Below are 16,386 nucleotides of genomic sequence, written 5' to 3'. Positions count from 1 at the left end.
CCTGAAAGTGAACCGTTCATCGAGTACGATCTCATGACCCTTGACGAACTGGGTGCTCGATGCGACGGAAGCCTACCGATTGGACATTAAAGGGAACGACAGAGAAACCGTTTGACCCCGTGGACTTGATGGGAAGGAGCATTCGAAAATTGGCACACTCATAAATCCTATCGATCGCTGAATCTCGGCCAAATCTTGACTCGCTCACACACAAACACACGGAACACGACACAAGCCACAATCGAACAGAAGACCCACGACACGTTAGCTCATCGGAGGTCAAATCGTGGTGGCGATTGCGATGTCCCACCATCGATGGCATTGCTGTGGGAGGCTGTAGAAGGATCTGTAGAAGGGTGTTTGTGGGGGACTCCTCACCCGTCTGCCGATCGGACTTGTGCGAGCAAAACCCGATCGAAGGGAGATTATGAAACGTGTAGTCGCGGTTGCACAAGGAGAACACCCGTACAGCTCCGACTCCGAGCAAAACGACGGTACGTGGAAGAGGATGCTGTCTTCTCGCCCTAGAACTCGCTTGGCATGCACACGAAAGGTTAATTCGTGATTTGGATTTCCATTCCGAGCATCGAGAAGAGTGGCTGGCTGCTGGACATCGCCATCTGCATGGGAGCTTGGTGTGGGAGCGTGCTCTAGCTCTAGACCCAACGGCTACAGCAACACTCCCCGCTTCATGTGGCATGCACAAAGCCACACGCGACCGTATTCACAGCGCGACGCGTCAAGGACTGTGTGCACCGAACACGAACAGGTTGTAAGTTGACTCCCGTGTAACTCCGGTGTGTCGGTGTGTACCAACGACACCTTGGGCTGCAATTCTGAGATGATACCCACCGAGGCACATACACACACACTAGACCCTAGAAGGCTTTGCGCCAAATGCGGATCGCCGTGAGATTCGAGGTGCGACAGCGCCTCTCAGAGGTTGACATTTCCACCCCGCAAAGCCGCCAGCCACCCTTCATCTCACCGTGAGGCTTTTCGAAACAATGGCGTCGCGCAAGTGTCGCTTCCAACCTTTTCTGACGACTGTGTGTTGTGAGGCGTGAAACAACGATCACTGGAGGGCACTTTGTTTGGCGAAATTAGTAACATTGTTGCCAATCGACAAAACGCCCGTAACTGGACGACTAGACAAGACTGCAGTGCCTCCCCTCGCTTTGTAGGGGATACATTTGCATTAATTTGTTTTCGAAATGTCCCGCGAATATGACGTTTGGGAGCACGTTACGTTCCCTGGATGTACGCTCTCTCTCTTTCTCTCTTGCTCTTTCCTATCAAAAAGCCATTGTGACACCTTGCGCACAGTCTGCTTACCTAGTCTCCAGACCGAGAGCAGCGTCATTGCTTCGACAAACGCTCCGTGCGCACGGTTACGCTTGAGCACTGGGCGCCTTCTTCAGCTCGTCCACACCAAACAACCCTCGCGCGCGCCGTTCTGCCTCTACGCGGAACTTCTTCGCCTTTTCTGCCGCACCGCACAACACTGGGGCACATACACACGGCGGTTAGTTGCCGTATCGCTTGGTGGATATTGATATTGCAACAGAGCACCCGCACCCGCAACACACATATGCAACGTACACAACGCGTACACCACACGACCACCCACTTTCACAACGGTGGGCTGATGCCAGTAACAACAGCACAGCAGAGCACGGAAAACCAAAACAACGAAGAGATAAAAATAGACAACACAGCCAGCGCCGCGACGACAGCGAACTGCAAGAATAATGACACCAATTGTAATAGGCACAACAGCCCACTTCACTCTTCACCGATGGAGACCACCGACCCGACCCCGGTGGTGGGCGCCCTTATTTTGCACTACAGTGATAAAACGATAGCTGACGGCTGGTTTCTGCGGGACCCGCTTCTCTTATCAGTTGTGCACCACTTTACGCGACGCGTTCCCAACTTTGCCAGGGTCACTCTAACGCCAACTACTGCAACTTCACTGTTTAGACAACGGCGAGAGGTAGGCTCTATTGTGTTCTCACTGCTAGTTCTGTATCGTTGAAAGGGTGTTGGAAACGGATCGAAAATATCTTATCCGAATGTCCACTAATTGTAGAGAATATCGGTGAAAAAACGTCTGCCGCTTATGTCGTTCAAACCGAATGGTACACCAGACAACGGACGACTAATTTCTGACTCCGATCGCTGGCTGAACATTAGAACATCCACTGCACTGCAATGTGTAACTCTCCCTTCACTTTTTTCCAGACCAGAAACTATGATCGTCTAACTCGCAGGTGACGACTACTACAAACAGGTGTAGCGCGTGTGCCCTCACGTCAATCTCCAACCACTCCTCCGGTGTTGTTGTGCACTACACGTTCAAGAACTTTTATGATGTTGTGTGACACCTCTCTCGTACTGCTTCTGGCTCCAATAAAAACTCTTCCACCTCAGCAGAAGGTGAAGTGTACGTGTTCTTATACGTCTTGTACGTGGCGATCAAGGGTAGCAGTTGACACTGGAACGGAAACGATCGTCACCCAGAAAGCGAAGCCACCTTTCCCAACTAGGAGCGAACGCAAGGCACAACACAGCACAACCGTACGGAAAAACTAACCCGAACCAAACTGAAAGACACACCAACGTCGTACCGCACGGTGAAGTCGCTCGGTGGAAACTGGCCGACTGCTCACCAGCTTTTACTTTTCGAAATGGCGCATTGTTCCACTCGACGACGGTTCGGGCGCTAGATATCTCTCTAGGCGCTTGCCACTCGTTTTGTTACCGCTGCTCGCTCGCACCATCCCAACCCCAACCGATTTCTCACTCGCGCATCTAAAGTGCAAGATTTGGTTGGAAAATGCTCCACACTCACAAGAGGAGGGGACACGGGAGGGGTGGTTCGTGGAGTGGTTGGGCGATGTGGCCCGAAATGGTGCGCATACTGCTGGTGCTGATGGTGGTGGTTGTAACACACAACCTACACAACAATCACGAACACACGAGCGCACAGTAAGAAGCGGAAAATAACAACAACATCATGCATTGAGCAGCTCCAGCCAGCCCCAAAAGCAACCGTGATCGTGATGAGAAAATATCGTGCGTTTAGGAGAAAAAAGATAGGCAAAAAACAAGAGCACACAAGATGCATCTACGGTTGAAGCGCGGCCTGGAGCATCGAATAGTAGAGCAGAGCATAGGCCCCCTCTAGTTCTTCCCTAGTAGTGGTAATGGTGTAGCAACCACACAGCAGCACAGCACCAAAGATTTGGTTTTCTGTAGTAATGGTTTTGTTCGCTGTTCGCGGAAGGAGTTTGCGATTCACTTCAATTGCTCCGGAGAACAGATTCGCACTCGGAGTAGCGAAAAAAATGGCGCCATCTCTTTTTCATTTCCCTCCGTTCAGACCGAACTCAGTACTCCGTTCTCTGCTACACATTGAGTAGTGTAGTGGGTATTGAACCAGAGTGCGAACCCGCACATTTGCTACCGATTGAGAGTAGGGAAAAGGCGAACCATGTCCATCATCTGGGTATCTATCTCCACGGCTGGGCGCTATCCCTAACAGGGTGCGGTGACGACGAGTGGTGACAAAAATGGGTGAAAGACATTCGAGATATCTCAGACATCTTGAGTGCCTACCCACTTCTGCACTTGTGAGCTATCGAGAAGCGTTCGAGTGCGAGATAAAACGAAAACGGAAATTGGCTTGAGTTCTTGAAGAATGTTTTGAAGTGCAGCAATCGCCCAATCCATCCCGATAGGACACACTTTTCAATTCTTCACGATTTCACACTCCAATAAAGGTATTTCCTAAATGAGGTTAAAATTGGATACAAAATTGTCTTACATCGTGCCTGCAGCATGTCCTCATTAGCCATGCAATCACTATCTTGTTTCACCAACATTCAATTTGATCTCTATAGCGATAACGTGTAGCAACAATGTGTCGCCCTTCAGCGGGGGGTTTTTTTTCCCCTTTTTGCGACACAACCCTAGCTCGATACAGACAACAGATCCACGTATTCATCGTGCCAATCAAGCAGGTTGAATAAAATAATATTACAATGGTGGACCCCTTCGCCAGTTACACACGCTTCCATGGTGGGTTTTTATCAAACTGATTACACGCCATCAATCGACGCATCGTCGTTCTTCTCTACCCGTAGGATGCAGTTCCGTGTATGCGAAGAGCTGCTGCTATTATCTAAGAGCATCTTGTTTTCTATGCTTTGACCTATCACTCTTTCTCTTTCTTTCTTTCTCTCTCTCTCTCTCTCTCTCTCTCTCTTTATGTTTTTTTTGTCGGAGCATAATTAAGCCGTACCTTCGCGTACTTCTCACTCAAAGTGCATCGTTAGCATTATGGCGCACTTATCTTTTTTCCGCCATTTCTAAAGGGAAAAGCACAGACTTGCAACTCAAAATGAATAGCAAAAACACACCCACTGCACTACAGTCATTGCATCTCTGCTTCGTTAGCTGGCCTCCTGTGTGTCCTCAGAAAAGTATGTCACATGTCCACTTCTTGGTGGTATCCTTTGGGACATGGGAAACTCCACATTCGTGCTCAATTTCCGTACGAGCTACGTCAGTAAGATACATGACCCTTATGACAGTTGACAGCAGCAGGAACAGGAACTACCAACCGGGTGACCTTTTGACCTTTTAAAATGAGGAAGATTCTTCCTATTTTCTCTTCCTTGGTTCTATAAGCTAGAGAGCTATCAGTGCTATTTTGCTTCTCGTCCTACGAGAGAAATCTTGTTGCTTAATTATGCAAGTGAAATGATAAACATGACGCAAGACACTGCTCACGTTTGCTCTCCAATTCCTAAACTGTTCACGGAACCAGTGACCCCAAAAAGAAGAAAAATAGATTCAGACAAAAAAGCCTCCATACCAATCCTTCAACCATTCTCCAGCACCCCATAATCATTGCGCTTTTCACAATGGAGTTGAACGTTTCCAACCCATCGAAATTGCCGAAATCACCGAAAACCCACTTTCCCTTTCACCCATGCCCATGCTTTTCCTTGTGTGTGTCAGTTGAAAACAGCCAAACAAATGAATGCCAAAACAGCAAAAACCACCACAACGGATCTGACGGACCTGGCGGAAAAACTGCTGATAGAGAAGAAGGCCTTCTGCCTCGTTGCACATGCTACACCAGTTCGGGGGGGGAAGAAAATTGGCATAAATGGACTCGTGCGCACGGCCCTCGAGTGGGGCAAGAGTTCAAAAGCCCTCGGTTCGCTTTATCAACCGAGCATACCTCCAAAAGCACACTCCAAAAATCATCCCCCAAATATTTTTCTACTCAGTGCACAGTGTGTGTGTGTGTGGGCTCTCGCTAATTGGTATCTTGAGACGCGGCGTTGGATGCCTTTCTTTCTACGGCTTTGTCTGGTATTTGGTCAAAATGTTTGTTGCTAAACGCTAAAAAATCGGATCGGTCAGTTCATCACCTCCGGTGAAGATGGAGTTCGTGTGGCGAGTTCCATAACGCAACACACACTCACACCCGATGTGAGAAGTGCTTGCTGTTGTTGAGGTTTTTTTTTTGTCAGGCCGCTATGGGGTTGTTCACGCAACACCACCTCATTGGAGTTTTAGCTACAAAAAGGGGATGATAATCACATGCGCCGCAAAAGAAAAGAGCAAACCATCGTGACGGTCACTATACACTGGTGATACTGTAAAAACCGCGGAATTACAACATGGCGCATTCGAGTGAGTGGTGAGAGAAACGTCGTAGATTGTTATCGTACTTCGCAGCATCATTTTGCAAAATACCCTGTCAGCTATAATTTTTTTATGGCTTTAAGCTCATAGGTCAAAAGTGCAAGACAAGAAGAAGCTACCGTACGCAATTACTAACATCTCGCACCAAACTAAATGCTTCTTCAATCAATCTTCAACACCAAACGCCATTTACCATCAATTGACTCGCCAAAAACCGGGACCTAAACGTCAGTTTATCCATCTTTAATGCGCCAACCGGAGGACGACCTCGGACGAAAGTGTTGGCACACATATAACGTTCAATTGCAACAGATTGCTTACAAATTGAGCACCACCAAACGCATCGCTGTGCCTATCAATCTAAATTGCCTCCTTCTGTGTGCTGTAGCGAATGAGCGTGCGCGCGCTTGCAAAAAAAAAACCTTCTTCTGATTTCCCATCTGCAATGTGAGAACTGTGTCGGTGGAGAATCGCATTCGACACGATTGCAATCAGACCACATTACGGATGTTGTGATAAGAGGCGAGCCGTCGGTAATTTGGTGGCGAGAACTTGGTGAACGAAATTAGAAAATAGTGTCTTATTTGAGGTTAGAGATATGAACGTTCAAGAAATAGGGTACTACTTGGAAAAGGTGTTGTAAGATGAGGATCAATCTATCTTAATGCGACCATAAAATTGAGATCATGTTAAAGAAGCTGTACAAATGACACAATTGGGCGCATATCTCTAGCTAACAGGATTTGCTCTTTGAAACTAGATCTTTTAAAGAACAAATTACAAGTCCAGAATGGGATTTTTTAGATGCACATAAGAGACATGAAATTTGACCAGATATAAGCGGATAATAATAATTCAAATCCGTACCGAACTGATGCTTCTTCCGCTCGTCAGCTGTCATCGGATGAAACACATTTCAACCGTTAAAACATCCTCTTCGATTCCGTTCTTTGCTTCCAAATCCTTTATCTGTTGTCCTGCCTTTCCAAACGTTCCTTTAGCTACAAACAAAAATTGAGGTTATTCGCCCCTTTCCAGGTTACTGCTGACCTTTTACACCGATCCGCCCATTAAAAAGGAAAGAACAACGTGGTCCACCAGTTTTATGTTACTTCTCCCCGGCGAATCGTTCCAAGAACAAGATGCCCTTTGCATCCCGTTAAATGTTCTCTCCCTATCTCTCCCTCCATGTGCGTTTCGATTCTGAGATTGGAGCGACAAGATTGCATCCATTCCGTGGTCCGATGCCGTTTTTGTTTGGATTATGGAGATCTCATAGTGCGCTTTCGTTCATCCATATCCCATTTTACAAATGCGTGCGGTGAATTCTTCTTCTATTTCATCCTCTCTATCGACAAGCGTTTTATTTTGAAACCGTAGATTGAAAGGTGTCGATATCGAGCGATCCCGTGGTAAAATCGTTCGGAGAAAAGAACCACCAATTTTCCAATCGCGGAGTGGTGACGCATATAGCGGGCGTGGTGCAGCAGTTGGCGCTGAACTCGTCTGACGAGCACAAGCGTAAGCGCGATGATTGATGGATGAATGGGTGTTGTTGTATCGAAAGCAAAGCGGCAAACAAAAAATCTCATTTCCATCAAGTTTCCTTTTTCTACCGTACAAGAGCAACAATGCTCGGTCTCCAATGTGAAGAGCGAGGTCAATGTTTGTTCTACGAATTACGATCCCTTCCAGGTTCAGAACATGAATGATGCACAGGAAAACAGGGCTCCAGCATACACAAAACAGAAGATTACTCAGGACTTTTTCCTTGTGCCATGATCTTGTCCACATTTTAGGGTTCCCTGATAGTCATAAAAGGATGAAACTAGAGCCAAGGGAGTTGAATCACATCTTTGACAGCTAGCCAGTTATCTTTTTTTTTTCAAAATATCATTGAATTTCATTCATAGTAGAAAGAGGCTTAGCTGTTACAACAATATCCCCAATACTACGGCTAAACTCGCATGAGTTTTGCTTTAAAAACTGATAAAAATGCTATAGTGTTTTATAGTGTCAAAAAAAAATCTCTTCCGCCCCTATTGGAATAAATCCTTCCCGATCGAGTCCAATAAATACCATCAAATCAGTGAAGAGCACAAACGAACAAACGAACAAACGATAGGCGTGTATACAGCCATTACATTAGCGCCATACACCACACCATCACCACCTGTAAAATGATCGATTTATTGTTTTATTGAGCTGCACCACTGTCAGACACGCTTCCACGCACAGTGCGTCAATTGTGTCTCTTATCAAACACTTCATCGTAGCCGAAGGTATCATCGCCCTCTTTTCAGTTGAATGCTACGACCAATGGTAGGTGTGTAGATGTAACTTGCCTCAACAAGTCAATCAAGAATCATCCAGTTTACAGTGCGCCCCAAGACCCAACTTCGTGTGTCGTTACGACCCCTTGGCAAACTCTGAACACCACCCCGAACAACCTGTCATGCGTACGCGTTCCCTTGTTTTCCAAAAAAATAGGATACTTCAGGATACGTCAACCCATCGAATCAGGAATAGGCCTGAAGGATAAACACGTGCACCAAGGAAGGGGCCAAAGGGTGACATTTTTATTACTTGATCAAAGAGAGGGTTTTTTGTTTCCTTCTAATCGCTGGTAGTAGAAAACCTCCTGCTTGGAAGGGAACGCACCATGCGGCCACAGCTACAGGTGTCGGAGCTGGAACAGACACACCGCTAACCACGGACTTGATTGGATTTATTGCGTTGCAAACATCTGCGGTCTCGGGGTTTGGTGATGATGTGGACGGTAGCAGGTGCAAAAACCTTACCGAAAAACAGACGCAACACACGAGATGCCTACATTTGGGCGTTTTTCCAGCGTTTCATCGCTTCATTTGGAGTTACATCGAAATTTTCACCACACCGAACGACGGTGCTCTCTCGTCCAACAGGTCGAACGGTGTGAGATTGGGGGGAAGTGAAGTGAAATATGCAACACAGTCCGGTGGTAAACCGGTGAACGTTTCAATCGGCTTCATCATGGGTGTTACAATGCGGTATTGAAAATGGTACAAGCTCTAACGAGCCGCGAAGGGTATCTCGTGTTCGAAATGGAAACGTGTCTCTGTAGACATGCGTGAAACACCCGTCCAGAGTGTCATCTATCATATTTCGTTCGCATGACATATACGTCGCCATTAACGGTAATTACGCATAGCGGCGAACCGGACGAATGATGCCACGATAAAGTTTACCATTTTACGACCGACATTCGGCGTTCGATTGGCGGTGATTCTCATCCCTGTCCTTCGTATTCTTCCATCGCTCCGCATTCGTTGGATACCTCCATTTTGAAGATGTACATCACCGCCGCATAAAAAAACTTACCTATAAAGAGAAAAAATCGATAAAAAATTCAACATTAGTGCTAGATTCACAGACACAGGGCAACGCAAAATAAATTTCCCTTTCCCGTTGTAAATAAAACGCGGATAAATCGTTAAGAACTAATGTCTGGTGCTAACGAGACGACGCGATGAGCTTCAGGCACGCGCACACCACCCGTTGGGCTGCATACGATTCCCATCCACTGCATACATTAGGGGGGGGGGGGGGGGGGGGGGGCACTGCATACATGCAGATGGTGGAAGTCCACCATTAACCTCACACGTGAAACGTGACAACTGCAAAATGATGCTTTTGTGCAGCATCAAAGATCTGCCCTAAAGGGGAAAAGATCCCTCTTTCGGGTTGTGTCACTCTGCCACGAAGGTGGCGCGACGTGTCTCATGCCCCTTGCTCTCTCACGGAGCCGTGGTTAGAGGTATCCGATTTGCATATCTTAACCGACGCATTGATCGAGCCACGGAGCGATCGATAGACTGCGGGCATGGTGTTGTTAAGTGACTGGTTAAAAAATAGACACTTCACACCAGGTGCATGGGTTTTTTTTTTTGTGTTGAGAAATGCGGCGGAAGGAATGAAGGCGGGATAAGATGGTGGTGGGTGCGATAAATTTACAGCGATTCATAAAACGAAACTCCAAGCATACGCTGAATGGCGGATGGGAACATCTCAGTTTCCCTCGGTGTGAGATCCATCGAGCAGTGGTTACGACGAAGAATACAACCTATCCTTCCGAGATTAAGGAGCCTCAATCAGCGGACCTATTCAAATGAAGCAACAGATCGCTCCAATGCGGTCCCAACGCAAGCCGCAACCTGTCATGGGAAATGAGTTAATTTGCAGCTTGCTCATCATGCGCTTCTTCCAATATTCCTTCCAACAACAGATTCTACAGCCGATTAGGTGCTCTATAAATTGTTTTTTTATTAACACACATTTCTTGACGCGGGTTTGATACATCAAGAACAAGCATAAACACGTTTCAATATTTAATTTTAGTACCACAACCACCAGAACAAGGTTAAAGAACGCTTCGAGGAATGGAACTAATCAGGCCACTCTCTAGCAGAATGAGAAGAGCAAGGCCCTTACCGCAGGGATACATACACACACATACTGTGTACACAGCATTTGGCAGGATATGGGAGTCGCTAGCGCTATCGATTAAACAGCGTTTAGCTGGCAATTGAGGAATGAGTTTAGGGATTTGCTCGAGGACCAAGGCGAAAGGTTCCAAATGGTACCAATTCCACGCGTTTGTAGAACAACCAAAGCTAAGCACCACACTACTGTTGTAGTTCGATATACGTTGCCACAGGATGACAGGGCATGTTTTAACCTTTACCTCGTTACCAGAAGGCGTCCACGGGAAACCCGTTCGTGGTGTTCTGGCCCGTCATTCATAATTCTAAACCATTCCCTGTGCACGTACGTACTATCGGAGGTCTCTCGGCATTCATCGAGCCATTGAGTGTAGCCATTTCCGGTAGAAGTCAGGTAGATGTGGACGGCACACCTTATAATGGTTTTCCATTAAGTGGAAATTGTTCTACATTTTAGTTCCGCTACCGGAATATATTTGGATACAGAGGGTTATCGATGGTATTGGAGCCCGCAACTGGACGAGTGATTGAGAGATCTTCATTGCAGGAAGATGGAAGCAATCCACCTGATGAATTGGTTTATTGAGATTTTTGTATTCTAATTCAGTGTAAAATAAAGTTTAATGAAATTTTAATTAAACTTGAAGATTACTTTCTGACGACTATTTCCCTCACCAGCAAGAACTAACAGGTTAAAAGCCATCATGCAAAACTTTTTCTCGCGGGGAAAATTATTCCGGTGTCAGCTCCACTAATAACACTTTCCAATTTCGAACCTCATCATGCGGCGCCATTTGGAATGGGGCGAGAACCTCCGATCAAAGATCGCCTCAAACGCTCACACAATTCTCCACGGTTCATCGATCGGCGTCGTCTCTGTGTCCAGTCGGCTTCAATCCGACTAAGCGACTAAATACCGTTAGCATGGCCACGATTATGCAAAACATGCGCAGTACGTGTGTATGCGGAGAAGGCGCTGTAGAAGGCCTCGGTTCGACCACACAACCCACCAACCGCCGCACCGTGTGTGTCAGCTATTAGACAAGACAACAGAGACGCCCGCCGACAGATTCCGCCAGCAGGCGGAACACATCTTGGATTCTTGGGCCACTAAGCCCTTACAAGATGTACTCTTTCTCTTGTTCCATTTGTATATAGATGTGTGTGTGTGTGTACTTCGGGTGTATCGAATCGACCACCGGGCCAAGCTGCTCATCTAGGTACGGTGTGTGCGCGCACTCGATGAAATCGTAAACCATGTTTCCCGATGTCTGCATCGTGAGCATGGGTAATTGATTTCAGATAATTAATGACTGCATCGCACCCCTGCCACACCCCCATTCCCTTTGACCTCACCCCAAACCCGAGGACAGCGTACTCGGGCGTGAGGCTTAACGGGTCCTAAAACGAGGGAAAGACATCGCTTTTCGCTTCCAACCGAGCCTCCGGTTCGTGAAAGATCGATTCGCTTGCGCAATGGCCAATCGATGAAAGGCGTACGAAGGGAAGAAGGGTAAAAGGAAGGGGGAAAAAGAGGAAGCGATCTCTCCCTGTTATGCTCCCGTTGATGTAGCATGCCTTGCGGACAACCCTTTTCTAAACCGGCGCTCAGAATACACACTTCATCATGGCTATTAATATCAGCAATGGTATTTAGTTACCCTCCCGCTTTCGGTAATTGAAGCTCCGGAGCGGCTAATTCTAAACATCGAACCAGAAGGCACATTAAATTAATCCACAATTACAACCGATATGTACAGAGGAGCAGCATACACATTTACTTGATGCTCATTGAACCCATTACCAGACGCTTAATGTCGATTGGGGTCCAGAGTTGCTGATGTTACAATCGAGAACTTCATCGCCACGATCTTTGTCGTGAAGATCGCAATCTTATCGCGATTAATTGCACTTATTAGACATTGCGCCACATGGTTTTAGTTTCGCCGATGCTTTCCGGGTGGACACTTACCCTTATTACTACCGAAGTTCAGCGTTACATTGTTCCAGAAATTTAAACGACACCCGAACACGCGCATCTCTTTAACGCGTTCTTTCATATTCCCTAAAACACTGCTCTCCGTGAGACTCACGCACGGAATCATCGGAAGGGTTTCGCGGGTGCCCAACGACCGCCACCGAGGGGCCACGGAGAACCTAACCGCACACTCAGCACCGAAGCACGCACACACTTCTGTATTGAATAATTTTCTTGCTCTTCCTTCGTTCACACCCGACGCACACTGGACGGTTTTGAATCGAAGCTCGTTCCTTGCTGCTTCTTTTCGTTTCACAGTAGTAAAAGCACTCTCTGCACACTGACACAAAACATAAACACACACACACACACACACTACATAAGCTCGATCCTTCGAAAGCTGCTGCCTATTCCACTGGAAAAGCCAAAGCACAAAATAATAAATTTTCTTTCCCGAGCGAACCTGCACAGCATAAAGATCACTTGATGCGCCTTTGATTTTGGTTCACTGATTCTTAAGAGTAAAAGGCAAAGAGTAGAATAGTTTCTCTCACACACAAACACACGCACACGATTGCCACCGTAAACTAGCTTCCAGGCGAAATAAGAGTGCGGCAGACCTACCATAGCCACAAGGAATTGGTTGTCCTTCAGCGCATCATTAACACATTCTCACCAACGCCGACGGCGGTTCGATTCGAGAAGTTGGAAGAACACGCTCCCGATTTCGCGAACGCTGCACGCTAATTATGCGGGGATTGGGGGAGGTTTCTCCGGTAGAAACCGTCTGCACAAAAAGGCAGCAAACGAAGGAAATAGGGTTGGTTGCACGTTCCAAAAACAGGTTTTACAAAAATTGCTTAATCTCTGGTGCCTTTTGCTGGTGCTGCTCAACCGCAATCACGACCGAAACGGACGAAAGGAAGAGTAGGAAGAAGAAGAAAAGTTGGTAATATTGTTCTCCGCATCCCAAACGGCGGGGCAGATGCCGACGGTTTACGCGGACATGCGCATAAGCTGCATATCTCAAAACTACCTTTCACAAATCTCGATCGCCTTGAGTTTTCTTGCCCGTGGTCCGACAGAATCTTTCCATCCGTTTCAACCGGATCGGATCCGGTTCGATATTCTCTAGATATTCGTTACAGTAGGACAGTGTTCTGATGAAGCGCTTATGCAGTTAAGAGGGTATAAGTCTTCGTAAGTAGTTCAATTCCATCCTTAACCGAAACTAATAAATATGACTGCTTCCAGCCTTTTCTCGGCCAAAATCGAGTACACCTGAACGTCTGCTACTGAACTTTAACGGCAATGTTCTAGTGGAAGGTGTGAACAGCGAACTGAGAACTAGTCGTCAACTGCACCACCTGCTCACCAGAGTATGCATTAAGGGCACCGCACCATTCGAGTTGGAGCTTAAGCAAGCTTTCCTTTCAATGAGTGGAACGCGTCTCGATTCTAATGATAATGCCCACAGTTCGCACTTCACTGTGAAGGGTCTTGACGAAGATGGATTGATCGCCAGGCAGACCAACGCTAGCAGCACGTGTGTTTCACCGGGCGCACACAGGTGGAGCGGATTGCGCGTGCTGCATCACTTCACGCGTGGTGTTCCTATTAGTTCCACATGTCTTAGCTTCGGTTCGGTCATTACCATCGGGTTACCTTTGGGGTTGAAGAAAACTGCCCGTGTGTCTTTGATGAGTACTGTCACTGTAACAGTCGTTGGGTGGAGAAAAAAAACTGGGATGCAACACGCGATTAGCGGTGCTGTTGTGGTTTGGAACTGACACGAGCATACGTTCCTGGAGCCGCCATGAACAGTTCCCCAACACTTAAGAAGAATGTCAGAGAAGCTTCCCCAAACTATTAGGCGCAATTTCAGACGGAACGTTCCGTGTTAATAATGTTTAATTTTTACGTAATGTTTGATACGTTACATAGTTTCAGGTGGATGAAATACACAGCGCAGTTGGACAAGATGGGCCATAAAGAAAGTCCATAAAAAGATAAGATTTGAAAGAGCACATGTAAACATAAACTTTCGCTGTAGAAATGGAGCAGGTGGGTAAGAGTTCCTTATCAGTCGAATGTACTTTCGGGAGGATGATCTGTGTCTTTTCCTCCAAAAACGTGGCATAAAGCAATTAGAGAAACATTAAATGTAGGAGTAATCATGACGAGTGAATTTTTCAAAATTGCAGCTGTCAATTTTATTCTGTTTTGTCTTACATCTCGCTTTAAGTTACACCCGTAAAAATAATTTGACCCAACTGATGCATCTTTCGAGAACAGCTTTCCATTTAAAGTTACTAATAGATCGTGAGCAGCTGAGCAGTTGCTTGAACATAGAGGCATAATAAAACTATCAGAACAGGTGTAACCTTTCGTGGGTCTTTTGAGACTTCTTTAATTCTTACTTGTTTCTGAGGAAATCAACCTGTTTGACCAAACCTCCTACATCACGTTCAGATTCTCTCGCATTGCAAACACAATCGTTGATATTTTTTCCCACCAACACAACCTAATCAAACGGTACTGCTGCAGATCAATCATTGCAGTTTGTGCTACACCACCTACCAAAAAGCCTCCCGGGAATAATCAAGCTGCAGAGCAAGAGTCCATCACCATTAACATCACCCATACCAACACTCGTTTATCTAACAGAGGAGTGACTCTTTTTCTCCAACACTCATCTTGAAGCGACCACTCCCGCCGTACAAAATCCCCTAGAGGCAATGCTGGCCTACTTTCGGGACGATCTTCTCAGCAAAGCCTCACCTCTGTACCGGTTCTGTGCTGACGCACAGAAGTGCAGACCACTAGCACTAGGATTAGCGGCTAGTGTGCAACGTTGTGTGTACACCAGCAGCTAGGCGACACGCTGACGGAAGGCAGACGTCCTCCAAAGACTGCCACCAAACAAACGCTAGTCGGAGGAGAGTTGCGCACAGCAGTATAATAATAGTAATGATAATTATATTCATTACCCATTACGCCTAGCTTCACACAGCGTAGTAGTGGATGGAGACTTTGGAAGCTGCAGGCCGTACCATGCATGTAACTCATGTCTTGTACTTGTCGTTCACCGTCTGCCGAGTGTGCCTCTACACAAGCTGCGTTCAAGAGCTGCGGGCAACACCCAACGATCAGACCGGGTTGCGTGTAACAAACGGCCAGGAGGTAGTGGTTTGCCGTGTCTTGGAGCTAATGTCAGCGAGAGCGTTTAGCTCGCACCGGTGCGTAAATTAGTATGCACAAGGCTCGAGGTGATTTGGAAGCTGAGATCGATTCTGTGGCACAGTGAATTATTGACTCTTACCGCAAGACTCATTTCGAGAAAACGTTTGGAAATATATTTAAAGAATCATTGGAAGTTGTTTTAGACTTAACAGGCACGCATTTATTAAGCATCTCGATCGATCGAATCGCTTTTAAAACATGAACTATCTTAAGGACCAATCCTCCCTGCCGACTGTTGTAGGACATATTTTCCACCAACATCAGAACGCTATCTTTTCCTAACGGAGTAAGATACCGTTGCCAGTTTTATGATCATGTGTTTCTATCTGTTTTTACGACAAAATAAAATGCACACAAGATGCGCAATCTATTAGTAGACTCATTATCTGGTGCAGTTAACCCCATATAAAGGGTTGATGTTCTTCTGCGCGGACTGAGCAAGAACCCGTTCATTTAGAAAGGTTTCAAAAATTAAGCTATGTAAACATAGCTCCTCAGCACAGAAGAAGCGAAGGTGCTGATGAATGTGCTCTACAGTGTGCGGCAAGATCCTCCACACCTACATAGATGGGGGGGAAAAATAAAAGAAGCATCAGGAATTAGTGAGCGTGATCGAGCAATTATGAAGCGCGTGGACCGGTGGCGTGGACGATACCGGGCACACGGCGATACCCATCATCACGCACAGAAATAAAAACCCGTTTCTATTAAAAAAAACTCGTGCTGAGGCCTTTCAACTAAAACCACTATCTACATCGCACGAACCCACCGGTGCCCATTTATTTCTCGAGTAAAACCTCCCCATAAAACCCGCCACGGTGCGCCGGTACACGATCGCCCTTAAAGAACGCACAGTCCCGCACACGGTGTAGGGGATTGCATCATCGCAACCAGCACAGCATCAAAATAAGCTCCCTTTGGTGGTACAGAGCTCCCGGTCGGAGTGGTATTAATACTGCA

At 46.6% G+C, this 16,386-nt stretch overlaps 3 protein-coding genes across 5 annotated transcripts in view; 1 reads left to right on the top strand and 2 right to left on the bottom strand.

The window, feature by feature from the left end:
- LOC126565322 (40S ribosomal protein S5) overlaps positions 1 to 16,386 on the top strand; it is a 326,252-nt gene that overhangs the window by 253,511 nt on the left and 56,355 nt on the right. The gene's annotated exons all lie outside the window — the stretch shown is intronic.
- The window catches only part of LOC126565035 (dolichyl-phosphate beta-glucosyltransferase), a 159,300-nt gene that overhangs the window by 99,409 nt on the left and 43,505 nt on the right, over positions 1 to 16,386 (bottom strand). The window lies entirely within an intron of this gene.
- Positions 1 to 16,386, bottom strand: part of LOC126564123 (tyrosine-protein kinase Btk29A-like) — a 71,073-nt gene that overhangs the window by 17,321 nt on the left and 37,366 nt on the right. Inside the window, exon 1 of one of the 3 annotated variants that reach the window (XM_050221059.1) lies at positions 12,178 to 12,362. The exons of 1 other annotated variant lie outside the window; for it this stretch is intronic. In XM_050221059.1, the coding sequence (XP_050077016.1) occupies positions 12,178 to 12,310 (133 nt within the window). In that variant the 5' untranslated portion in view covers positions 12,311 to 12,362. Of the gene's footprint in view, positions 1 to 1,335; positions 1,426 to 12,177; positions 12,363 to 16,386 lie in introns of those variants that run through there. One more of the 3 variants, XM_050221060.1, reaches the window with a different exon arrangement.

The sequence above is a fragment of the Anopheles maculipalpis genome, chromosome 3RL, assembly GCF_943734695.1.
Source record: "Anopheles maculipalpis chromosome 3RL, idAnoMacuDA_375_x, whole genome shotgun sequence".
NCBI lineage: Eukaryota > Metazoa > Arthropoda > Insecta > Diptera > Culicidae > Anopheles > Anopheles maculipalpis.
The sequence above is the reverse complement of the archived record's forward strand: the minus strand, read 5'-3'. Positions and strand labels throughout refer to the sequence as shown.